Source organism: Piliocolobus tephrosceles, chromosome 6, assembly GCF_002776525.5.
Source record: "Piliocolobus tephrosceles isolate RC106 chromosome 6, ASM277652v3, whole genome shotgun sequence".
NCBI lineage: Eukaryota > Metazoa > Chordata > Mammalia > Primates > Cercopithecidae > Piliocolobus > Piliocolobus tephrosceles.
This window is the reverse complement of record NC_045439.1, coordinates 88287977-88313592: the sequence shown is the minus strand read 5'-3', so window position 1 is coordinate 88313592 and position 25616 is coordinate 88287977. Positions and strand designations below refer to the sequence as shown.

Genomic DNA, 25616 nt, shown 5'->3' with positions numbered 1-25616 from the left:
TCCGTCTTTCCTCTAGTTATTTCCCCTCATCTTCTTTGCTGCATCCCTAAACTTTGCTCTTCCTTCAAGGCTGAGTCAGACCTCCTCCTCTAGGTGGTCTCCCAGCCTACCCCAGCCTATCCTTGCCTGTCAGCCTCAAAGCCCAGTACCTAAGGCATTTTCAGCACCAGAAGGGCTGCGAGCTCCACCCAGGGCAGGACAAGGGTCCCCTGCGGAAAACCTCAGGCTGGCATGATCCAAGCTGTGGTCTCCCCCCACCCCGCAGAGGTGGCACTGTGGACGACTCGGGCCGATGGGCGAGTGCGCCTACGCATAGACCCCAGCTGCCCACAACTTCCCTACACTGTGCATCGAATGTTCTACGAGGCCCTGGACAAGTACGGGGACTTCAGCGCTCTGGGTTTCAAGCGCCAAGACAAGTGGGAGCACATCTCCTACTCCCAATACTACCTGCTCGCCCGCAGAGCTGCCAAGGGCTTCCTGAAGGTAAGGGGGCCCTTCATGGCAAGGCCTTGCCCCTCCCCAGATGTGCCTGCCAGCTCTGGGCCTCACAGGCCTCCTCTCCAACTGCCCACTGGGCAAGGCTCTTAGGAACAATAACTGTAAAAGCCATCACTGTGCATGGAGCTGATACTCCATGCTGGGCCCCGTACTGAGCTTTTATTTGCTGAGCCCCTACCATGTGCCAAGCACTTGATACTCACTTTTCATTTGTGATCACATTCAGGGCGGGCTGGAAGCCCAGTGTGCTGGGCTGAGGGGCCAGACAGACTCCCTGGGAAGGCCTTGGGAGGGGCAGTGAGGGCTGTTGAGTGACCAACCCCTTCTCCTCCAAGGGGATTCTCTGACTGACGGGACCCTGGGAGGGTGGAGCCTGCAGGGTCCCCTGCAGTCTCGGGGGGGCGGCTCTGAGAGGGGCATGAGGGTCCCAGTCCCTGCCTGGCTGACCTGGCCTGTCTGCCTTTGGCCTGGAGCTTGGCCTGGAGCGGGCCCACAGTGTGGCCATCCTCGGCTTCAACTCCCCGGAGTGGTTCTTCTCAGCAGTGGGCACAGTATTTGCAGGGTGAGTGGCAGTGGCAGGGATGGGGTCTCCAGTGGGTTGGCGGTGGGTAGAGGGTAGGGGAGGGTCCTCATCTCTTTTTAGTAGCCCCCACCCACTCCCCACCATCATGCCTCCTCCCTGGGGCCTTCTGGTGGACCTGCATCTGACGCCCTCTCTGCAGGGGCAGAGGTGTTGAGGTGCCTTGGGAGCCTCTCCTGCCAGGCTGTGGGAGCTCTCTGGGTCTAGGGGCTACAAATGTGGGGGTGGGGGAAGAGGGTGGCCCCTCTGCACCTCCCCTAAGGTAAATCTTCCTGGGTCTCCTACAGTGGCATTGTCACCGGCATCTACACCACCAGCTCCCCCGAGGCCTGCCAGTACATCGCTTATGACTGCTGCGCCAATGTCATCGTGGTTGACACGCAGAAGCAGCTGGAAAAGATCCTGAAGGTTTGGGGAAGGGGCAGTGGGCATGCGGTCAAAGGCTGGGTATCTCCATGCGCCTTCACTTCAACTCACACGGGACCTTCCCGCCCTCCATCCAGAGTGTCCTCATCCTCAATAGCAACCCTCTAACTCACACACAGCAAGCAAGGCAGGGCAACAGCTATTTACCCATTTGACAGGCAAGGAAATGGAGGCTCAAGGGACATGCCCCAGAAGTGGTGATAAGGCCTTGGGTAGGACTCCTGTCCAGCCACTGCCTCCCATGACTTTCTCTTTGGGACAGGATCTCCCCTAAGGGGGAGCAAGAGCTGTGGGGGCCGAGGTCCTCTGGCAGTGGAAGGGTTATGTGCAGGTGAGTGGCTTAGGGCTCTGACATCTTAAGCACTCGAGTCTAGATGAGAAATGGGGTGATGGGGGTGGCGAGGGCTGCCACAGGATGAGGGTTGAGCCAAGTCAGAGACAGTGAGGGCAGAGCAGGAGCTCAGAGTGCCTCTAGAGCCAGCAGGGTCTTTTCTGGAGCGTTGATGATGCCTCCCGATCTAAGGCCCACCCCTAACTGGCTCTGTCCCCCCATGCACCATACTGGGGTGTGGTAGTCTGGGGACACCTCTGTGTCTCAGCTGAACCCAACAGCCTTTGAGGCATTCAAGGCCTCCCTACATCCCAAAGGAGGCCCCAGAGACTGACTTGTTGGCTTGCCTCTGATTCTGGAGATGTCACCTGGGCCACAGCTTCCATCTGTACCTGAGGGTGGGACAAATGGTCTCCAACCTTCCATGACTATGGGATCCGGATCCCCAGAGGAGCCAGAGCAGATGTCTACCCTCATTTCTAGTGGAGAAGTTTCCTGAAGCCTGAAAGAGAAAAGCAAGCGGGGCCAGTGGTTCCCAGCAGGTCAGTGCCAGAATCCTTGGGAGAGATCTAGGCTGCAGCCCAGACCCTTGAGGCAGAACCTCTTGGAGAGCTTTGTGACTTTGAAAATAGCCAAATCAGAGTGACTTTGAAAATAGCCTCAGCTGAGGCTGTGGGCAGCCCAGGCCAAGAATTTCTGGCTCACAGCAAAATAAAATGAAGCCCCAGGAAGACCTCAGAGCTGCCCTGGCTGGACAAACAAAGGCCTCTGAGCAGGGTTTAAACCCAGAGGTGGTGTAGACAAGCGGGTGAACACACACACTTGGGCTGGACCTGCCAGAGCTCAAATGTAGTGTGGCCTAGGGGAGGATGGTGACAGGCGCAGAGGTCAACTGGAAGGGCTGGTGTAAAGGTAACTCTTAGACCAGCGTCTGGCTCTTGGTGGGCGCCTGAGTTCATTTGCCAAGGTTGCTGGAACGGGGTGGCTTCTGGAGTGGGCTGGCCATCCTTGCACTCCTTGGCTTGTAGACACATCACCCAGGACTCTGCCTTCATCCTCACCTGGCATTCTCCCAGTGTCTTCACGTTGTCGTCCTTCTGTGTCTGTCTCTGTCCCAATTTCCCATTTCTATCAGGACACCAGGAATATTGGATTTGAGCCCACCTTAATGACTTTGTTTTAATTTCATTATCTCCATAAAGACCCTGTCTCCAAATAAGGTCACACTTAGAGGTACCAGGGGTGAGGACTTTGGGATATCTCTTTGCGGGGATGGGGACACAATTCAACCCATGGCAGCACCACATAAGTGCTTTTAAATCATTATGTTGTCATAGTCTTCACTTGTAAGACAAGAAAGAAAGGGGTTCTGTCTAAGACTTAGGGAGCTTTCAGAACCTGGAGGGACTGGAAAAGGCATTCCATCCAACACCTACCCTCTGTCCATTTCACACATGAAGAAACAGACCCAGAGTGGAAAAGGAGAGTCCCAGGTGGTGGCACCTGGCACAGCCCAGCAGTAGCAGTGGATAGAAACTGTTCGTGGCACACTGGCTCCACTGAGTGCCCTGCAGACATTGCAGCAGCCTGAGAGATGGGTCTTCTCACTCATTTTACAGGCAAGGAAACCAAGGGCCAGAGCAGTGAAGTATGGCTTACTCAAGGTCCCATCCCTGGCAGGTGGCAGTTGAGTGACTCTGTGCTGCAGGTTCTTAAGAGGATGCCAAAAGAACCATTTGTGAGAGAAATCAAGGGGGCCACATCTCTCCACAAAGCATCATTTATGGAGAGCTTATAAAGTGCCAGAGTCTGCTCTGAATACCCTAAATCAGCAACTGAGGCAGAGCGAGCCCCTCCTCTTCCAGCGAGGACAAGAAGGAAATATATAGCTGTGGCCAGCTCCTTACAGCCCTTGGAAGCCAGAGGCACTGTGAGACAGGGCTGGGGGAGGCCCCCACTCCCATTAATGTCTGGGCTGGGAATGTCAGCAACCTTAGGGTTTCAACCCTCAGCCTATGGCAGCAGGGCTGGCTTCAGAGGGGTGTGGCCCATGCTTCACCTCACACAAAGCCCGAGTTTACGAAATTCTCTTTCTTTTCCTTCCTTCTTCTCTTCTCTTCTCTTCTCTTCTCCTCTCCTCTCCTCTCCTTTCCTCTCTTTTCTTTTCTTTTCTTTTTCTTTTTTCTTTTCTTTTCTTTCTGGCAGAGTCTCACTGTGCCACCCAGGCTAAAGTAAAGTAGCTCAATCACAGCTCGCTGCAGCCTCGACATCCTGGGCTCAAGTGATCCTCTCACCTCAGCCTCCCAAGTAGCTGGAACTACAGGCATGGGGCTCTACACCTGGCTAATTTTGTGTAGAGATGAGGTCTTGCTCTGTTGCCCAGGCTGGTCTCAAACACCTGGCTTCAAGCAATCCTCTGTCTCAACCTCCCAAAATGCTGGGCTTACAGGCATGAACCACCTCACCCAGCCTTGAAACTCTTAATAAGGTTTGAACAAGGGGTCCCCACATTTGCATTTTGCACCTGGCCAGTTCTTCCTTCGGGTTCCAGACCCCTCCAAGGGTTTGCTCTAATCCATGTGAGTGTACCCAGTTTTATCCCATTTTAGGATTATTTTGAAACCCCTTTTTTAAATGGGCACTTGGGCCTACTTGTGTTCTACTCAGAAGGATGTATCAAATGGGCCCACTTCATGAATGAGGGGCTTCTCTTGCCTCCGTGTGGGATCCTTTTCTGTCTCAGCTCCTTTTGACCCTGTGTTTTCAAGATCTCTCATTCTGAACATCTCCATCCTGTCTGACTTGAATCAATACTTGAGATTGGTTTGGATTATGCCACCTAAGATGAATTGCTCAGAGAGAATGAGAAGCGCCTTCTCCTTTGGCTCCCAGCAGGGATGCTCTGTCACTGGCCCTCCCAGGAACCTTGGCCTTGCTGTGGCCTCAATTTCTTCAGGTTTGGCAGCTTCATAGACCCCCGTGACTTGGAGGCAAAGGAGTCACTGGACTAGTTCCTGAGCTCCACTCCTCACAGCCCCACCCAAGCACTGATCCAGCCTCTCCCAGGACAGGCTTAAGATTTGCTTGAGGGCCAGGCTGGCAGATGCCTGAGCTACCTGTACCACTTGTACCCAGTAGTCATCCCTTCTCAGCCTCACCTGAGGGAGTCACACTGGCCCTACCATTCCCTCTCGTATCGGAATCCGGGATAGGAAGGGTGGAAGACATTAAAAAGCCTCCCCACCCAGTAGGTTTTGCCAGGCCCTCAGGGAGGCCAACCCCCTTGTGTAAGTTGTTGGTCTAATCCAAATACCATCTCCCATCCCCATTTTGCAGTTGAAGAAACTGAGGTCCAGAGTTAGGAAATGACCACCCCAGGTCAATATTTAAAAGAAAGCTTGGTTTTTTAAATGTTTGAGACAAGGTCTCACTTTGTCACCAAGGCTGGAGTGCAGTAGCATGATCATGGCTCACTGCAGCCTCGACCTCCTGGACTCAAGCAATCCTCCCACCTCAGCCTCCTGAGTAGCTGGGACAACAGGTGCCTGCAGCACCATTCCTGGCTAACTTTTGTACTTTTTCTTTAGAGAGACAGGGTCTCACTATGTTGCCCAGGCTGGTCTCAAATTTCTGGCTCAAGCAATCCAAAGTCCTGGAATTACAGGCATGAGAGACCATGCTTGGTAATATGGTTAGCCTTTGTGTCTCCACCCAAATCTCATCTTGAATTGTAATCTCCAGATATTTAGGGAGTGACCTGGTGGGAAGTGATTGGATTATGGGGGTGGTTCCCCCATACTGTTCTCATGATAGTGAGTGAATTCTCATGAGATCTGATGACTTTATAAATGGTAGTTTTTCCTGCACTAATACACACTCGCTCTCTTTCTCCTGCCGCCATGTAAGACATGCTCGCTTCCCCTTCTAACACGATTGTAAGTTTTCTGAGGCCTCCCCAGCCATGCAGAACTGTGAGCCAATTAAACCTCTTTTCTTTGTAAATTACCCAGTCTTGGCCAGTATCTTTATAGCAGTGTGAGAACATACTAATACACCTGGCATAAAATAAAATTTGTATTATGACAGTTTTCAAACAAAACTTTTTTTTTTGAAAGTAGAGAGAATCCCCATATATCTATCATCAGATCCAATCATTGTCAATATGTTTTCATCACACTTGCTTCTTCAATCGACCTTTTTGCTGGAGTGTTTGAAGGAAAATCTCTGATATCATGTCACTTCATTATCTGAATACTTTAATATGCATCTCTAAAAAATGTGAAATCTTTCTCAAATAAGCTCTGTAACTTTATCACACCTAGCACAAGTAAAATAATTCTATCCTATCATCTAATACACATATGATGTCTTTTTTCCAATTTTTTGTTGTATTAAACACATATGACATAAAAACATACCATCTTAACCATTTTTAAGTGTCCAGTGGTAAGTGCATTCAGATTGTTGTACAATCTCCACTACCATTCATCTCCAGAACTCTTGTCATCTTACAAAACTGAAATGTTGTACTCATTAAACAACTCCCTATTCCCTCCTGGCAACCATCATTCTACTTTCTGTCTCTGTCTATACCCACGATGTCATCGCATCATTGGTTTATTTGAATCAGGATCTAAACCAGGCCCACGTGTTGCATGTGGTGGTGTCTCTTAAGTGTCTTCTAATTTAGAGCAAAGCTCTACCATTGACCAGTGTGGTCCCCAAATTAGCATCATCTGGGAACTTAGAAATGCAAATTCTCAGGCTTCACCGCAGTCTTACTGAATCATAAACTTAGTGTGTTGGGCCCAGCATTCACATTTAACAAGCCCTCTGGTGATTCTGATGCACATTCAGTTGTGAGAACTTCTGCCATAGACCCTTCAGTAACTAGGTGAGTCATCTTGTACAGGGTCTCATGTTCTGTGGTTGTCTGACTGCTTGCTTTTGCTACCAATTAACTTGTCCCTCTAACTTCTGTATTTCCTGTTAGATCTAAAGGCTTGATGCATTTCAGATTGGACTTTTTTGGCAAGAACATCCCATAGGTGGTACCATGTCCTTCACAGAGCACCAGCTCAAGAGGCACATGATGACAGGCAGTACCACTTTCAGTGATGTTGGGCTTCAGGTCATGATCACCTTCTCTTCTTCCACTGTGAAATTCCCCATCAACCTTTCTCCTAATGGTTTTAGCATCCCTTGATGATGTTTGCCTGAATTAATTTTTTTATTAGGGGTAGCAAAATATTGATTTTCTAATTCATTGGCTGGAATTCTCCAAAGAAAGAACTTTCCCTCATTACCTGGGGCTCTTTGGTACTTGAGACACTCTGTTTGTACAGAGTAGGTGTGATAGAATAGTGATCAATTTTGGTGAATGTTCCATGCATATTTGAAAGAATGTGTACTCTGCAGTTGTTGGCTAGAAGATTCTACAAATGTTAATTAAATCAAGTTGGTTGGTAATGTTTTAATGTTGTCTTCCGTATCTCTGTTGATTTTCTGTCTTCTTGCTCTATCAAATACTAAGAAAGGGAATGTGGAAATCTGCAATTATTATTGTAGACTTATCTATTTTTCCTTCCAGTTCTATTAGGTTTTGCTTTATGTATTTTGGAGCTCTGTTATTAGGCATATACATGTTTAGATTATTATGCTTTCTTGATAAATTAACCCTTTATCATTAAGAAATGTCCCTCCTTATCCCTGGTAATAATTCTTGTTCCAAAACTACTTTGCCTCAAATTAATGTAGGCACTCCAGGTTTCTGATAATTAATGTTTGCATGTATATATTTTTGTATTCTTTTATTTTTTTTATTTTATTTTATTTTTTTTGAGACGGAGTCTGGCTCTGTCGCCCAGGCTGGAGCGCAGTGGCTGGATCTCAGCTCACTGCAAACTCTGCCTCCCAGGTTCACACCATTCTCCTGCCTCAGCCTCCTGAGTAGCTGGGACTACAGGCACCCGCCACCTCGCCCGGCTAGTTTTTTGTATTTTTTAGTAGAGACGGGGTTTCACCGTGTTCGCCAGGATGGTCTCGATCTCCTGACTTTGTGATCCGCCCGTCTCGGCCTCCCAAAGTGCTGGGATTACAGGCTTGAGCCACCGCGCCCGGCTGTATTCTTTTAATTTTAACCTATCTGTGTCTTTATATTTAAAGTGAGTTTCTCATAGACAGCACATAGTTGAGTCTTGCCCTTTTATCCAATCTGACAAAATTATGTATAAATCCACCATTTGGCTATTTTTTTATTTGTCCCATCTATTCTTTGTCCCTTTTCTTTTCTTTCCTGACGTTTTTGTATTTTTTATCTTGTTTTGCTTTGGTATTCCATTTGATCTCCACTGGCTTATTAGCTATCCTTTGTTACTGTATCAGTGTTTGCTCTAATTTTACAATGTGCATCTTTAACTTATCACAGTGTACTCTCAAATATACCAGTTCCCATGAAATGTGGAACCGTACAACAGTATACTTCCACTTCCCCTCCCATCCGTTCAGCTGTTGGCATCCATTTTACTTCTATGGAGGTTATAAACCCCACAAACATTGTTATTACTCTTGCTTTCAACAGTTGAGTATCTTTCTTTCTTTTTTCTTTTTTTTTAAGACAGGGTCTCACTCTGTCACCCAGACTGGAGTGCAATGGTGCAATCATGGCTCACTGCAACCTCATCCTCCTGGGCTCAAGCAATCCTCCCACCTCAGCCTCCCAAGTAGCTGGGACTACAGCCATGTGAGGCTGCAGTGAGCCGTGATTGCAACACTACACTCCAGCCTGGGTGACAGAGTTAGACCCTGTCTTAAAAAAAAAAAGAAAAGAAAAGAAAAAGAAATAATGAAAGACACTCAACTTTTGAAATCAAGAGTAATAACAATGTATGGTGGGGTTTATAACCTCTATAGAAGTAAAATGGATGACAACAGCTGAATTTTTGTATTTTTTGTAGAGACAGAGTCTTGTTGTGTTGCCCAGGCTGGTCTCAAATTCCTGGGCTCAAGCAATTTGCCCACCTCGGCCTCCCAAAGTACTAATATTACAGGCATGAGCCACTGCACCCAGCCCAGATGAGTATCTTTCAGAGAAATTTTTAAAGAAGGAAATAAGGGCCGGGCGCGGTGGCTCAAGCCTGTAATCCCAGCACTTTGGGAGGCCGAGACTGGCTGATCACGAGGTCAGGAGATCCAGACTATCCTGGCTAACATGGTGAAACCCCGTCTCTACTAAAAAATACAAAAAAAAAAAAAAAAAAAAAAAAACACTAGCCGGGCGAGGTGGCGGGCGCCTGTAGTCCCAGCTACTAGGGAGGCTGAAGCAGGAGAATGGCATAAACCCGGGAGGCGGAGCTTGCAGTGAGCTGAGATCCGGCCACTGCACTCCAGCCTGGGTGACAGAGCGAGACTCCGTCTCAAAAAATAAATAAAGAAAGAAAGAAAGAAAGAAGGAAATAATATGTTTCATATTTACCCACATTTTTTGCCATTTCTGATACTCTGTCTTCCTTTATGTAGATCCAAGTTTTTATCTGATATCATCTTTTCAGCCTTAAGAACTTTTCTTTAGTATTTCTTATAGTACAGATCTGATGGCAATACATTCTCTCAGCTTGTCTTTGTCTGAAAAGGTGCTTGTTTTTCTGCTCATTTTTTAAAAGTCATTTTATCTGATTTAGATTTATGGGTCCACAGGGTTGTTTTTTTTTTTCTTTCAGCACTTTAAAGATTTCATTTCAGTGTTTTCCATTTGCATCTGTTTTTTTTTTTTTTGAGACGGAGTCTTGCTCTGTCACTCAGGCTGGAGTGCAGTGGCACGATCTCGGTTCACTGCAACCTCTGCCTCTTGGGTCCACACGATTCTCCTGCCTCATCCACCCGAGTAGCTGGGACTACAGGCGCCCACCACCATGCCCAGCTAATTTTTTTTTTTTTTTTTTTTTTTTTTTTGAGGCAGAGTCTTGCTCTGCCGCCCAGGCTGGAGTGCAGTGGCCGGATCTCAGCTCACTGCAAGCTCCACCTCCCGGGTTTACGCCATTCTCCTGCCTCAGCCTCCCAAGTAGCTGGGACTACAGGCGCCCGCCACCTCGCCCGGCTAGTTTTTGTATTTTTAGTAGAGACGGGGTTTCACCGTGTTAGCCAGGATGGTCTCGATCTCCTGACCTCGTGATCCGCCCGTCTCGGCCTCCCAAAGTGCTGGGATTACAGGTTGAGCCACCGCGCCCGGCCTAATTTTTTGTATTTTTTAGTAGAGACGGGGTTTCACCGTGTTAGCCAGGATGGTCTCGATCTCCTGACCTCATGATCTGCCTGCCTCAGCCTCCCAAAGTGCTGGGATTATAGGCGTGAGCCACTGCACCCGGCCCATTTGCATCATTTCTAACAAGAAGTCTGTGATATCTTATTTTCGTTCCTCTCCACATAGTGTTTTGTTTTTCTGGCTGCTTTTAAGATTTTTTCCTTTTTCGCTGATTTTCAGCAATTTGGTTATGTTGTATTTTAAGGTGGTTTATTTTGTGTTTATTCTGCTCAGGAGTCATTGAGCTTCTGAAATTGGTGGATTTATAGTTTTAATCCACGAATTTAAATTTGAAAATTTCTCAGACTGTTTTTCAATTAAAACAATTTTCTGGGACTCCAATTACATGTATGTTTGATTTCTTGATATTGTCCCACAGGCAATTTTTTTCCATTTTTTTTCTCTCTGAACTTTATTTTGAGGCTATGTTTAAGGCTTTTTAGGCCAGGCCTTTAGATAACCTTTACTTTAATGCCAATTTAGCCCCATCACTAAGACATGACCCTTCTGGGTTTCTGCTTAATGACTGATGGGGTCCCTCCATGCTGGTGGGGGAAAACGAGCAATTCCTACATCCGCCGCTGTTTGACTTCCACCCCTGGTCATTGGTCTTCCTCCAGCTTCATGGAGTTTCACCCTATGCATGTGCAGATGGAGAGCCAATCAAAGACCCTAAAATAATTTCTAGAACTCTTTCTCTATATAGTTCTCTCCTCTCTGGTATTCTGTCTCACAAATTCTAGCCACCTCAGCTTTCCTGAGTTCTGATCTTGGTCACCTCAACCCAGTAAGACAACTAGGTTCTGTATTCTCCTCTCTCTCTCTCTGCCTCTCTCTCTGTCTCTCCCCAACTCTGTCTCTCCCATAGCCCAGAAATTGCCCCTGGGCAGAAAGCTGGGGCACACTTAGAGGCTCACCTCATCTGTTTCCCTCTCTCAGGGATATCAGTCCTGAGCTGTCTGTAGTCCAGTATCTGAAATCAATTGCTTTCTCTCCAAATAAGATGGCTAATGTGTACACGGTATGGGCACTGGGGCCCTGGGCGCCAGCTGGGGCCTGCTGGGCCCACCCAACTATTCTATTTGTCCAGTTTCCTAGTATTTACAGTGCAATGATGGATGTTACTCCCTTGTGATCAGAATCAGAAGTCTCAGGAAAATATATTTTAGCAAAAAATCATGAGTTCACACTGATATTTCTGTTATTTCTATAACATTTCAAATGTTATATTGCGAAGTTTTAGCTTACTTCTTAAATTTTATTCTTGTATTTCTTTTATTTTACCTTAAAATCTTAGTTCCTAATAGGATTAACATAATCCTATAGTATACATCAAATAATTTTGAAATAGCAGTATCAATATTATTACCAACAATAAGGCCAGGTGCAGCAGCTCATTCCTATAATCCCAGCACTTTGGGAGGCCAAGGCAGAAGGATCTCTTGAACCCAGGAGTTCAAGATCAGCCTGGGCAACATAGTGAGACCCTGTCTCTACAAAAAGAAAATGTAATTATCCAGATGTGGTGGTGTGAACATGTAGTCCCAGCTACTCGGGAGGCGGAGGCAGGATCATGGGAGCCCAGGGGGTTGAGGCTGCAGTGGGCCATGATCATGCCACAGAGTGAGAACCTGTCTCCAAAACAAAACCAACAAAACCAACAAAACAAAACTCCAGAAACCAATAAGACTATTGCATATAATTTGAAATTCCTTTTTGCCTTTAGAGTAAGTGCCACTAAAAAAAGAGGAATCAAAGTGCACCATTATAAAATTCCTTGATCTTGATGTAATTCTGTGTGTGTGTGGTTATGTTACTAACTTAGTATGTGGTCTAATTCATTTCTTTCTTTTTTTCTGCTGGTTCCTTGATCTTGGGCTAATTCATTTATTTCAGAGTGTTTTCAAGTTTTAGGAACTCATTTTTTCCCTTTCTAAAAATATTTTAGTGGTCCTCCCCCACCCCACAAAGATACGGCCTCACTATATTTCCCAGGCTGGTCTCAAACTCCAGGCCTCAAGCAATCCTTCTGCCTCAGCCCCCCAAGTAGCTGGGATCACAGGCATATGAGCCACCACACCTGGCTTCCTTTTACATATAACTTTATTTTTCAAATGGTTGAGACATTTACATGATTCCAAAGTCAAAATCATGTGAGATAACACTCAAAGAATTTTCAAAGAATTTTTGCTTCCATCCCTTTCTTACCTTTATTCTCTCTCTGCCTATACATAGTGAATTCAATCAGGTTTTGGTTTAACCTTCCAGAGTTTCTTTTTTTGTTTGTTTGTTTTGAGATAGAGTCTCTCTCTGGAGTGCCAAGGCGCGATCTCTGCTCACTGCAACCTCTGCCTCCCGGGCTCAAGCGAGTCTAGTGCCTCAGTCTCCTGAGTAGCTGGGATTACAGACATGCACCACCACACCTGGCCAATTTTTGTATTTTCAGTAGAGATGGGGTTTCACCATGTTGACCAGGCTGGTCTCGAACTCCTGACGTCAAATGACCCTCCTGCCCTCAAATGACCCTCCCGCCCTCAAATGACCCTCCCGCATTGGCCTCTCAAAGTGCCAGGATTACAGGCATGAGCCACCGCACCCGGCCTCTTTTTGTAAATATAAGTAAATACATGTTTGCATACATATATTTACATTGCACCCCTTTCTTTCACAAATATAGTATACTATATGCAGATTGTAAACATTCCTTTTTTCACTTAATAATATATCCTAGAAACCACTCACTCTCTGCACACAGAATCTCTCCCTCTCTCCTCTGTGCTCTGCTCCTCTCCCTGTCTCTCCTACAGTCATATAGCACTACTCCATTGTGTGGCTGGGTCATGGTTTGTTCAACCGAGCCCCAGCTCGTTTTGGGTTTTCCTCCAATGAGGAGCCACCCCCAGCCCCCTGGCTATCCCCACCTTTACTGCTCCCAAGTTCTCAGGAGGGAAACTACGGGTGAAGCGTGGCAGTTGTCCTGCTGGGGTCAAAGGTCAGGTACGGGGCACCCAGAGACGTTTGCTAAGCAGACTCACACAGGGAGATGGGGTACTTTTTAGAGGGTGACATTTCTCTTGCTGAAACCTGATCTATTTTTCCTGTCAATGCAGGTCTGGAAACAGTTGCCACATCTAAAGGCAGTCGTGATATATAAAGAACCTCCTCCAAACAAGATGGCCAATGTGTACACGGTATGGGCAGTGGGGCCCTGGGCACTAGGTGGGGTCTGTTGGGCCCACCCAGCTGACCTAGCCTGCCTGTTCCCTGCATCTGGCTACAGATGGAGGAATTCATGGAGCTAGGGAATGAAGTGCCCGAGGAAGCCCTGGACGCCATCATTGACACCCAGCAGCCCAACCAGTGCTGTGCGCTAGTCTACACTTCCGGCACCACTGGGAACCCCAAGGGTGTGATGCTGAGTCAAGACAATGTAGGACAGACGCCTGGTGTGGGGGTGGGCAAGGGGGTTATGGGTGAATCTGGGCCATGGCTCTGTCCCAGTAGCCCCCGGGAAAGCTCCTTGGGCCCCTCTGCTCTAGGAGCTGGGATAGGTAGAACAGCCTATCAGTCTGTGGCCCAGACTGAGCCCAGCAAGGGGGAGGGGAGGCCTGTCCTGGGGTTTTCAGAGCCTGCAGAGATGCCACAGGGGCACCACACTGGGGCTGGCCCTCAGAATGGCCACAGTTGTGAGCACCGCCAGGGCTGGCTTGTGGACACTGCTGGGATCCATCTACTTGTCCTCCAGATCACGTGGACAGCACGATACGGCAGCCAGGCCGGTGACATCCGGCCGGCAGAGGTCCAGCAGGAGGTGGTAGTCAGCTACCTGCCCCTCAGCCACATTGCTGCCCAGATCTACGACCTGTGGACAGGCATCCAGTGGGGGGCCCAGGTCTGCTTTGCTGAACCCGACGCCCTGAAGGTCAGTCTGCCTTTACTGTGCGTCCATCCCAGCCCGTGTGCCAGGCCACGTCCACGTGTGTCCGTGGGCCCTGAGTGTGCATTTGTGTGTGTGCTATTCCTGTGCATGTATCAATCAGAATTCTGTCAGCTGCAATGAGCACAGCCTGACTCAAATGACCAAACGAGAAGGTAAACTGGGTCAGACGTGGTGGCTCATGCCTGTAATCCCAGCACTTTGGGAGCCCGAGGTGGGCGGATCACAAGGTCAGGAGATCGAGACCATCCTGGCTAACACAGTGAAACCCTGTCTCTACTACAAATACAAAAAATTAGCCGGGCGTGGTGGCGGGCACCTGTAGTCCCAGCTACTTGGGTGGCTGAGGCAGGAGAATGGGGTGAACCCAAGAGGCGGAGCTTGCAGTGAGCGGAGATCGTGCCACTGCACTGCAGCCTGGGCGACAAAGCGGGAACCTGATGCCATTACATAAAGTGGAGTGAGAGTGGTTCACAGGACCTGTCACACGATCAAGGACGGGTGTCCTCAGAGTATCACCAGATGGCTACAGCCCTTCCCTGAATCCCAGCCTCACAGGATATACTTGTTCTTGGGACCCTTATTTTAACTGTGAGGAAAACGTTCCCAGAAACCCCCCAGCAAGTTTCCCTCCACCAGCATCTCAGTGTCCCAAAGTGTCACCTGTCTGTTCTCAAACCAAATGCTGCCGAGGGGAATGGGATTCTTGTGTCTGAGTTAGACTCCTGGAGAGTCCCCATGCTCAGGGCTGGGATGAGACTGAGGTCCTTCTGAAGCACCGGCTGCCTGACGGTTGCCTGACGGCTGCCTGACCGCGGCCTGCCACCAGGGTTCTGTGAGCAAACAGTGAGGCGACAACCATTGAGGAAACAGTATGTGCCATACCTTGTGTGCAGGTGTGTGTGGGTGCCCTTTGAGCATGTGTGTGCCGCCGGCATGCCTGGCTGGTGAGAGGGGGCCCCTGGGCCCCAGCTGCCCCCGACCCAATAGGGCTGCCTCTTCCGGTGTGAACAGGGGAGCCTGGTGAACACGCTGCGGGAGGTGGAGCCCACATCGCACATGGGGGTGCCCCGGGTGTGGGAGAAGATCATGGAGCGCATCCAGGAGGTGGCGGCTCAGTCTGGCTTCATCCGGCGCAAGATGCTGCTGTGGGCCATGTCGGTGACCTTGGAGCAGAACCTCACCTGCCCTGGCAGGTACAGAGGGCCCAGGGGCGGGAGGCCTGGGGAGGCAGTGCGCTGGGTCATAACCCAAAACACAGTGAGGGTCTGATAGGCCATGCCTGTCCCGGCTCCAGTGGCCGGGCAGCTCTGGAGACCCCATGCAGATGCCCCATCAATGACTGGGCTCGAGCTCCTATGCGTTTCCCAGGGCCTGCTGGGGAGAGTCGCTCCACCTTTGGATTCTGACTGGGAGGACTAACTTGCTTTCTCTGAAGTGAAATTCACCTCACTTGGAGCAGCTCCTGGCACAGTCTCCTGAGGTCTTCTGTCCTCAGTAGGTGGCTGGAGAAGGGGCCACAGTGATGAGGACTTAGCCTTTCCAGTCTTTTCAGCATCCCAAGTAACCCCTCAGATGTCTCACCCTTTCTGTCTTTCTATAGCTTTTAAAATTCCCACATAGTTCTATGGAGGGTCAGTGATATAAATCTGGCTTGGTTTCAATTTAGAAGTAGTTTCCATTCCCCAGGTGTCTGTGAAAGGGTATGTTTCATAAGATGTGTGTACATATCTGAGCATCCACAGTTTCATTTGTACAGACATGAAACATGAACATGCATGAACAATGCAATTGTGGGCTTCACTGGGGTCTGACGTTTGTACATGTGTATACACGAATACATACTGCAAGTCTCTGTGCATGCGTATTTTGTGTGCAAAAATGGCATGTGTCTTTGTTGTTGCCTGTACACCTGTACACAGCTGAATCTGTTTGACTTCCTGGTTCAAGACACATTTGCACACAACCATGTGCCTGCATACCCACATCTGCATGCGTGTTCATGGGCAGGTTCAATATTCAAACCAACCAAGTGGAACAGACAACTGGAATGGCCGAGCCAGGGTGTTCTCACTGAATACCACCCTTTTAGTGTGTGTGTGTGTGTGTGTGTGTGTGATTTCTTCCGTGAACCATTCTCCCTGTCCCACCAGCGACCTGAAGCCCTTCACAACCAGACTGGCAGATTACCTGGTGCTAGCCAAGGTCCGCCAGGCACTGGGCTTTGCCAAGTGTCAGAAGAACTTCTATGGAGCAGCCCCCATGACAGCAGAGACACAGCACTTCTTCCTGGGCCTCAACATCCGCTTGTATGCAGGCTACGGCCTCAGTGAGACCTCAGGCCCCCACTTCATGTCCAGCCCCTGCAACTACCGGCTGTACAGGTGAGTCTTGAGGCTGCTGCACACATGCACACCCATGTGCCCTTGCTGGTACTCCTTTATGTCTGCCTGCTGAGTGCCCTGGGGACCACCTTCTCTTTGCAAGCCAGTTGGGTCCCAGAGACCTGGCCACTGGGCTATGGAGCCCCTGAGAGCCAACACTGCCCTCTTGTGCCAAGTCCCTAGCTTATCCTCCTCAGTCTAGTGGGAGTGGCCTCGGCCACTTTGTTGTGTGAGTCTGTGCTTGAAAACAGCCTGCACAACCCAGGTGCCCCCTGAGCGGGGGTCTACCTCTGGAGCAGTTTTCCTCTGGCCCCTCCCTCTCATGGCATGGGGTGTGCTCCAGCATGTTCTAGGAGAGTGGATGGCCCAGGGGCCAGCTAGGGTAGGAGTTGGGGGGACCAGGCCAGCCTCCTAATGGGCGGTGAGGGCAGTCAGTTCTGGGGAGTGATTTGCAGGATCATCAGTTATGATTAAATATCTCCTCTCCCTGCCAGCCTATCACAGTGCTCCAAGTTCTACCATTACCATTTCATTTGTTCCTTCCTTCCTTCATTCCCTAAAACTCTTAAATTGGCTCTACCTTTCAGCTGTAAGTCCCCTGTTAAAATACAAAAGCCCTGTGAGGTGATACCTTCTAGCCATCAGTGAAGACTGAGCTGTTGGGACCCTGGCTCCCCAGTGGGGGCTTGAAGGAGACAGCTCCCTCTGACCAGTCTCCCGGCCCCTCCCTTGACAGCTCAGGCAAGTTGGTGCCCGGCTGTCGGGTGAAGCTGGTGAACCAAGACACAGAGGGCATTGGCGAGATCTGCCTGTGGGGCCGCACCATCTTCATGGGCTACCTGAACATGGAGGACAAGACGTGCGAGGCCATCGATGAGGAAGGCTGGCTGCACACGGGCGACGTTGGCCGACTGGATGCCGATGGCTTCCTCTACATCACTGGGCGCCTCAAAGGTGAGCACCCCAGGCCAGGCGCGGTGGCTCATGCCTGTCATCCCAGCACTTTGGGAGGCTGAGGCAGGCAGATTGCCTGAGCTCAGGAGCTCAAGACCACCCTGGGCAGCACAGCGAAACCCCATCTTTACTAAAAACACACACAAAATTAGCTGGGCGTGGTGGCAGGCACCTATAATCCCAGCTATTCGGGAGGCTGAGGCACGAGAATTGCTTGAACCCGGGAAGCAGAGGTTGCAGTGAGCTGAGATCGCCTCACTGCACACCAGCCTGGGAGACAGAGTTAGACTCTGTCTCCAAAAACAAAACCAAAACAAACAAACAAAAAAAGGCAAGTGCCCTGGACAGCTGCAGTGGGGTGGGGACAGGAATTCCACTGCCACCACTGTTTATACCAGCTGCTGGTCTTGAGCCTTTATTAAGTGTCACGCACCTTTAGTGACATCATTTTATTTACTCTACTCTCCTATGGGGCACGTACTATTAACCTTAACTTGTTAATGAGGACATCCAGAGAGGTTAAGTAACTTGCCCAATGTCACCCAGCTAGTAAATAGTGGAGTTTGAAATCAGACCCCTAGAGAAACAAGGCAAGTCTTTCCAGAAGATTCAAGAGCATAAGTATTATGTATTTTTATATGCAGACACAGATGTGACGGGGAATAGCATGCAAATTGGATATAAAATTTAAAATAAGACAAACTTCCCACAGAGACAGGTATAGTTGGGGATGCCTCTGTGGAAGGATGTTCTGCCTGCTTCACCCAAGCTGATGTCATGCCCGCAGCGCCCACGTGGGAATCCCGCACCAGGGCTTCATGGGGGAAACTGAAGCTAAGTGAGTGGGGAAACTACTTTGTGGACATCATGCAGGCAGTGTGCGACCGTGCCCAGGCCCCAGCTGATGGCCATGGAGGCTCAGCCACCCCAGGGAGGGACAAAAGGTCGCAGTGGCATTTGGGCCCTGGGATGTGCAGGCTGGTGAGCCCTGGCAGGTACCCTCCAGTGAGACCCCAGGAGTGACAGGTGGCTGCTTGGATGTGCCATGGGCGCCGCCTAGTGTGCCTCTTTGTAACGGCAGATGAGGGGGCCCACATCCCTGCACGGGGGAGGATAGTAGCCAGAAAACCAAATTCAACCAGAGCCGGCCCTCCTTTTAGAACTAGTATAGTGAGAGGTAAGGGTCCAAATAGTTTTTCTCCAAATACATATCCAACTGACACAGCATCCTTTCCCCATTGCCTTGCAGTGATACCTTTGTCCTTTATGAAGTGACTGTCTATGAGAGATCTATGTGTGGACTCCATTCTGTTCCCTTAGTCTATTTGCCTATCTGTGCACCAATACCCAGTGTCTTAATTTCTATAGTTTTATGACAGGGCTAGATATCTGGCTTAGCCCTACAACCTTGGTCTTCTTCTTCAAGATGACCTTGGCTATTCTTGGCCATTTTCATTCCCATATGAATTTTAGAATTATTGTATGTTTCCTCAAAAACTGGGTGGAATTTTGATTTTGATTTCATTGAATCTATAGATCAATTTGGTGAGGAAAACACATCTTTAGAGCATTGTCTCTTCCAATTCACAAATATGATAAATCTCTCCATTTACTTAGGTCTTTATTTTATTTTTTTATTATTATTATTATTATTTTTTTTTTTTTTGAGATGGAGTCTCGCTCTGTTGCGCAGGCAGGAGTGCAATGATGCGATCTCGGCTCACTGCAAGCTCCACCTCCCAGGTTCACGCCATTCTCCTGCCTCAGCCTCCCGATTATTTAGGTCTTTTTAAGTTTCTCTCAATAATGTGTTATTTATTTATTTATTTATTTATTTTTATTTATTTTTGAGACAGGGTCTCACTTTGTTGCCCAGGCTGGAGTGCACTGGCATGATCTCAGATCACTGCAACTTCTACCTCCTGGGCTCAAGTGATCCTCTGGTCCAGCTTCACCCTCCCAAGTAGCTGGGACCACAGGTGCAAGCCACCACACCTGGCTAACTTTTTATTTTTGTAGAGAGGGGTTTTTGCCATGTTGCCCAGGCTGGTCTTGAGTTCCTGAGCTCAAGCCATCCTCCTGTCTCAGCTTCCTAAAGTGCTGGGATTATAGGTGTGAGCCACTGCATCCATCCTATGTTTTCTAGCGTAGAGATTTTTGCACATCTTTCCTTATATTTACTTCTAAGAATTTTTATGGTATTTTAAATAACATCACTTAAAAGTTTTTTTCAGCTCAGATGTTGCTGCAAAAAAATTTTTTGTCTTCTATTTGTTTGCTGCTGGCATATAGAAATACAACTGCTTTTTGCATATTGGCTTTGTATCAAATGACCTTTTGTGGATCATTTGATTAGACCACATATTCAATCCAGTAGTGTGTATATTCTTTTGAATTTTCTATGGACACAAGGATATCATCTGCAAATGACAGATGAACTTTTTTCTTGCCGTATTGCACAGGTTAGGACCTCCAGGACAGTGTTGAATAGAAATGGTAATAGTGGTCATCCTTGTTTTGTTCCTGATTTCAGGGGAGAAGCATTCACTATCTTATCATTAGTATGTTTGGCTGGGCACAGTGGCTTACACCTGCAATCCCAGTACTTTGGGAGGCTGAGGCAGGGGGATTGCTTGAGCTCAGGAATTCGAGACCAGCCTGGGAAACATAGTGAGATCCTGTCTCTATTTATTTTTAAAAAATTATTAAATCTTAAAAAAAGTATGTTTGCTATAAAAATTTTTAGATGTTCTTTATCAGATTAAAGATATTCCTTTCTAGGCTTAGTTTGCTAAGCGTTTTTTTAAAATCATTTACTAATGGTAAAAGATGCTGGTGAGAATGCAGAGGGCGGTGGTGAGGAGAAGAGGGCAGGAATGAGGTAGCAATGATGAGGCATATGTGAGGGAAGCTGGGTTTTTGTCTTCTCACATTTCCGGAGTCTGTCTTTTCCTCTTCACCTGACTTCTGCTGTCCTAGACAAACCCTGATCATCTAGACACTTGCCATGGCTTCCTCTCTAGCCAGCCTGCCCCCTGAATAACCACTCTTCACCCCAGCTACCAGAGTATCCTAAAACTTTGATCTCACACCATTCAGTGATTCCCACCTGCCTGCCCACAATCTAGCTCCTGAGCCAGCACTGGAAGCCTCTGAGATCTGCCCTGCTACTCTCCAGCCTCTGCCTCACTTGCTACCTGCAGTTCCCTTGAGGCCTGTGAGCTCCTGCTTCTGTCCTGCCCTCTGCCTGCCAACCCCATTCATGTTCAGCATGCAGCTGGGCCTGATGCTTCCCTGCCCTGGCCCTGCAGCCCCTGTGCCTCCCTCTGTCTCGCTGCCCCCCTGCACTGTGGGCTCCTTGCAGCCATGGACAGCCTTGTTCTATTCTGTGCCTGATGTCAGCACAAGACCTGTGCACAGAATGTGGCCAACTAATCTTTGTTGAATTAGATAGAAATGAGGGACAGGAGTACAGTCTCACTAAAATTAGTCAATGTGCATTCGTTAAATTTATTTTATTTAATTTATTGCCATCTAGCCTAGAAGTAATCCATCATTACTATCAGAGAACAGCAGGCTAGGGCACTGAGTGCCTGGCAGTCTGTTGGACAGAAAGAAAGAAGGGGAGAGGACCTTCCAGGGAGAAGGGTGCAAGCAAAGGGAGAGGCATCCTAGCAGGGCAGGTGAGAGCATGGGCTCTGGAACTGGACTGGATTTAAAATCTTAGCTCTGCCACTTACTAGCATGTGAGCTTGGACAAGTTACTGAACGTCTCTGTGCCTCAGTTTCCTCATCTGCAAAACAAGAGTGTCTGCTTCATTATGGGTTTATTGTGACAATTAAATGAATTACTCTATGTGAAGTGCTTAGCATGGTGGTGAGTGCTGTGCGAGTGACAGGGATGGTCACTTTGCTTCAGCAAAGGCAGGGAAGGGAAATGACACGGGCTATTTGGGAGCAGGAACTGGGGCTGGCAGAAGGGGACATGGATGAGATGCCTGAGCAGGCTGAGTCTTGGACGACAAGCTGAGGAGAGGGAACCCTGGGTGAGCATTTGTCGTTGGGGTGCTGCCACCAGCCCCCCAGCAGGTGTGAGTTGCTTTGGAGGGCCTGCCACTGCTTCTTGGCTCCCGGAGAGGGGGCATCTCCAGCTGTGCTGCCTGCTGTGCTGAGGTTTCCGGGCTGTGGCTGAGGCTTGGGTTGTGGTTCAGCTGGGGCACCTGGACTACATTCTGTGCCGGGGGCCTGGCCTTGCCTCCCCAGAATTAATCATCACAGCTGGTGGGGAGAATGTGCCCCCTGTGCCCATCGAGGAGGCCGTGAAGATGGAGCTACCCATCATTAGCAACGCCATGCTGATTGGGGACCAGAGGAAGTTCCTGTCCATGCTGCTCACCTTGAAGGTGTGTCTGGGGGGCTCCGGCTCAGAAGGAGCAGCCAGTGAGGGGGTCTGTGGGTCTGGCTGGCAGCCACATTCAGCTCAGGGCACATCCAGATCTCATGGCTTCATTTTGGAATGACTCAAGTCCATGCTGCCTGCACTGTTGGAGCAACTGTGGCACGCGGAAATTCCTTCTGTCCCACATAAGCCACCGTGATGATCCTTTACACGTTACTGGCACTTTCCTGTTTACAAAGTGCTGCTGCCCTCCCTCGTTGCTCTCTGCAGGTACTTGAGCCCCAAGGTGGTAGACAGGCAGGAGTTATGGTCCCTGCTTTACAGACAATAACGTCACTGACCGAGCCCTTCTAATTATCAGACTACTGCTCCTTCCACAATAACACGAGGCCCAACACAGCTACTCATTCTAGAACCGTCTCTTTGAAACAGAGCTCACATGATTCACACCCTTGCCGACAGCAGTAAGACCTCCTCCAGGACCAGGGCTTACGTCTTGTGGGGTAAGGCTTGGTCCTCACCTGATCTCTGGCTTTTCAGTGCACTCTGGACCCAGACACCTCTGACCCGACTGATAATCTGACTGAACAAGCTGTGGAGTTCTGCCAGAGGGTGGGCAGCAGAGCCACCACAGTGTCCGAGATCGTAGGGAAGGACGAGGCTGTGTACCAGGCCATCGAAGAGGGGATCCGGAGAGTCAACATGAATGCGGCAGCCCGGCCCTACCACATCCAGAAGTGGGCCATTCTCGAGAGAGACTTCTCTATTTCAGGTGGAGAGTTGGGTACGTTTTTTCTTTTCACCGTTGCAACGGCTGTGTGGGAAGGCAGAGGCCATGGCAGTGCCTAGGAGGTGCCCGTTAGGAAGCAGCCATGGCAAGGAGAAGGTCATGGCAGGAATCTGGGTGACACCCATCCACTTCCTGTTGGAGGACACTGATGGCTCCATGCATGGGCTTGTGGTTATGTGGAACCTGTTGAATGTGTAAGATATGTGCTAGAAGTTTCTTTTTTTTCTTGAGATGGAGTCTCGCTCTGTCACCCAGGCTGGAGTGCAATGGCACGACCTCGGCTCACTGCAACCTCCACCTCGTGGGTTCAAGTAATTCTCCTGCCTCAGCCTCCTGAGTAGCTGGGATTATAGGCATGGGCCACCATGCCCGTCTAATTTTGTATTTTTAGTAGAGACGTGGTTTTTCCGTGTTGGTCAGGCTGGTCTCGAACTCCCGACCTCAGGTGATCTGCCGGCCTCGGCCTCCCAAAGTGCTGGGATTACAGGCGTGAGCCACTGCACCCGACTGATACATGCTAGAATTTTCTAATCTGAACATGACATTTAACTTGGCCTTGACTATGGGACTATTTTCCCCTAAAATCACAATGGAACTACCAGGCCAACACCAAGGCCCTGTTAGTGTTCAGGCTGGAGTCATGTGGTTCTAGGGGTGAGACTACTGTGATCTTCTGGAAAGTCAGCTTGTGTGATAAAGGGACAAGGCTGTTCTGGAACACTGCCTACAGAACCAGGAGAGGGCTCTGGTGCAGCCTCAGCTGAAGTCACTTTTGGCTGTAGCCAAGAGATGTTCATGGGGTGTTCATGGAACAGGGTAGGTAGAAATGGTTATGCCAGCGTGATTCCCTCAAATTCATTAAGGCTGAACCCAGATGCAATTGTCTACAGCAATGCTGAGCTGCAATCAGAGACCTTGAGCTTATCTGGCTGTCTGCTGCCAGCACACTGAATGCAAGGTCAGACAGACAGAAGATGTCCTCGCTAAGTAGTTAAAACAATGATTTTAATGCAGAAAGTTTCCAGTTACACAGTCAAGAGTGAGTTAGGCACTTTAAGCTACCCAGGACCTCAAATCAGAGCTCTTTCAACCTTGTTTTTGAGGGGGTAAATCAAGTTCAAGAAAAGGAATTAGGGGGAAGACCTCTCATAAAGACCATGGCAGAGGCTCCCCATAACCTGGACATCCCCTGCCCCCGTCACAACCATCAAAGCATAATGTTGTATGAACATTCACAAAAATGCAGAGGTGATGTGTACTAGTTATCTAATACATTGCTGTGTAACAAATGACCCCAAAAATGTAGCAGCCTAAAGCAATAAACATTTATTAGCCACATTTCTGTAGCTCAGGAATCCAGGAACAGCTTAGCTGAGTGGTTCTGGCTTGGCTCTCATGGGATTACAGTCAATATGAGCCGGGTGCAGTCACTTGCAGCTGAGGGTCCACCTCCGTGCTCACTTACGTGGCTGTTGGCAGGCCTCAGCTCCTTGCTGGCTGCTGGCCAGAAACCTCTGTGTGTGGGCAGTGGGCCTCTCATGGCTTCCTGTGTGTCCTCACAACATGGCAGCCGGCTTGCCCAGGAAGAATGGTCCAAGAGAAAGCCCAAGACAGAAACCTAGTCTATTTTTTTATTGCTTCAACAATTTATTCATTCAAGAGATGGAACAAATAAATCCATTTCAGAGAAAATGGACTGAGGATCAAAACTGGGTGCAGGTCAAGGATAAGGCAGATGTAGCTTATACCACTTTCCTATGTATATAAAAGAAACTGCAGTCTTTTATAACCCATTCTCAGAAATGACATACCAACCCTTCATCTATACTCCACTGCCCACAACCAATGGTATAACACAGGAGACTACACACAAGCCATGTGAATACCAGGAGCCATCACTGTCTTGGAGGCTGGCTACTGACTGTCCTGATTATCTGGCCTAATTCCTGAGTTATATATAGGACTCACTGAGTGTGAGTCTTTACCACACACATTCTCAGAATTCTCAGAGAATTTCTCACTCATTTCTTCTCATTTCCCTTTTAGGTCCCACGATGAAACTGAAACGGCTCACAGTTCTGGAGAAGTACAAAGATATCATTGACTCCTTTTACCAAGAGCAAAAACTGTAGTCAGGGCCCATGCTTGCAGTTTCTACAGAATAGAGAGCAGGCGTTCCGAGCCTCTTCCTGAGCCCCAGGTCTCTTCAGTCTGGACACAGGCATTTCTGGCAAGTCTGTTAGATCTCCAGGTCAGGGCACAGCACTGGCTCCACATTTACCAGGTCTTACGCCAACAATAGCTGACAATTCCGACAAGCTTCACGTGTGGGTAGTTTTAATTCAGTTTAAGTATTGCTTTTTGTTCAGGTGACAAATGAGGTCAACTCTTCTTCTAGAACGAAAGGGCTGATAATTTTTGGCCTTAGTTCCAAGTAGATTAAAAAGCTGCTAGCTCACATACAGGACAGCCAGCAGCAGGCTGTGGAGGGTGTGGGAGGGAGATGGCTGACACTGCTCGTGTGCACTGCAGGAAAAGCAATCAGTTACAACTTACCTAGCGACCTGAATTACTCTGGAATCGCGGTGGGCATCGCCAACCCTATTATTCCATTACCAGGCACTCCTCTGCCACACACATGCCAACTGACCTGATGCTTAATAAAACTGCTGCTGCTGGTTTGATTCTATTTAATGTATAATTTGAATATTAAACCTTTTAACAGAACTGTCAACAAGGACCTGATTTTTTTGTCCATTGAGCAGGTGGGACCAGTGCAGACAGTAGTGGGTATTTAAGTCACAGGACTGTGCACAGCAGGCGTGCGAGTGACCATTAGTGCCCTGGAATAAACAAAGGTGCAGGATGGCGTCAAGTGGAGCATTCTCATAAAAACAGCCAACTCTACGTTAGCCTGTCACCACCAGACCACCCCACTTCCACTCTGAATATGGGAAGCAGCCATTCTCAGTAGCAAGCTGAGCCAAAATGACCGAAGGCATCTGAACAGGAAAC

At 48.7% G+C, this 25616-nt stretch overlaps 1 protein-coding gene across 2 annotated transcripts in view; it reads left to right on the top strand.

Annotated features, from left to right (window-relative positions):
• The window catches only part of ACSBG1 (acyl-CoA synthetase bubblegum family member 1), a 65891-nt gene extending 40556 nt beyond the window's left edge, over positions 1-25335 (top strand). The window contains exons 3-14 of one of the 2 annotated variants that reach the window (XM_023196555.1): positions 266-486; positions 975-1063; positions 1369-1489; positions 13248-13328; positions 13418-13567; positions 13883-14059; positions 15089-15270; positions 16228-16458; positions 17195-17412; positions 21676-21815; positions 22352-22595; positions 24648-25335. In XM_023196555.1, coding sequence (XP_023052323.1) covers positions 266-486; positions 975-1063; positions 1369-1489; positions 13248-13328; positions 13418-13567; positions 13883-14059; positions 15089-15270; positions 16228-16458; positions 17195-17412; positions 21676-21815; positions 22352-22595; positions 24648-24733 — 1940 coding nt within the window. In that variant the 3' untranslated portion in view covers positions 24734-25335. The remainder of the gene's footprint in view (positions 1-265; positions 487-974; positions 1064-1368; positions 1490-13247; positions 13329-13417; positions 13568-13882; positions 14060-15088; positions 15271-16227; positions 16459-17194; positions 17413-21675; positions 21816-22351; positions 22596-24647) is intronic. The other variant, XM_023196556.2, reaches the window with a different exon arrangement.
• Positions 25336-25616: the final 281 nt, after the last annotated feature.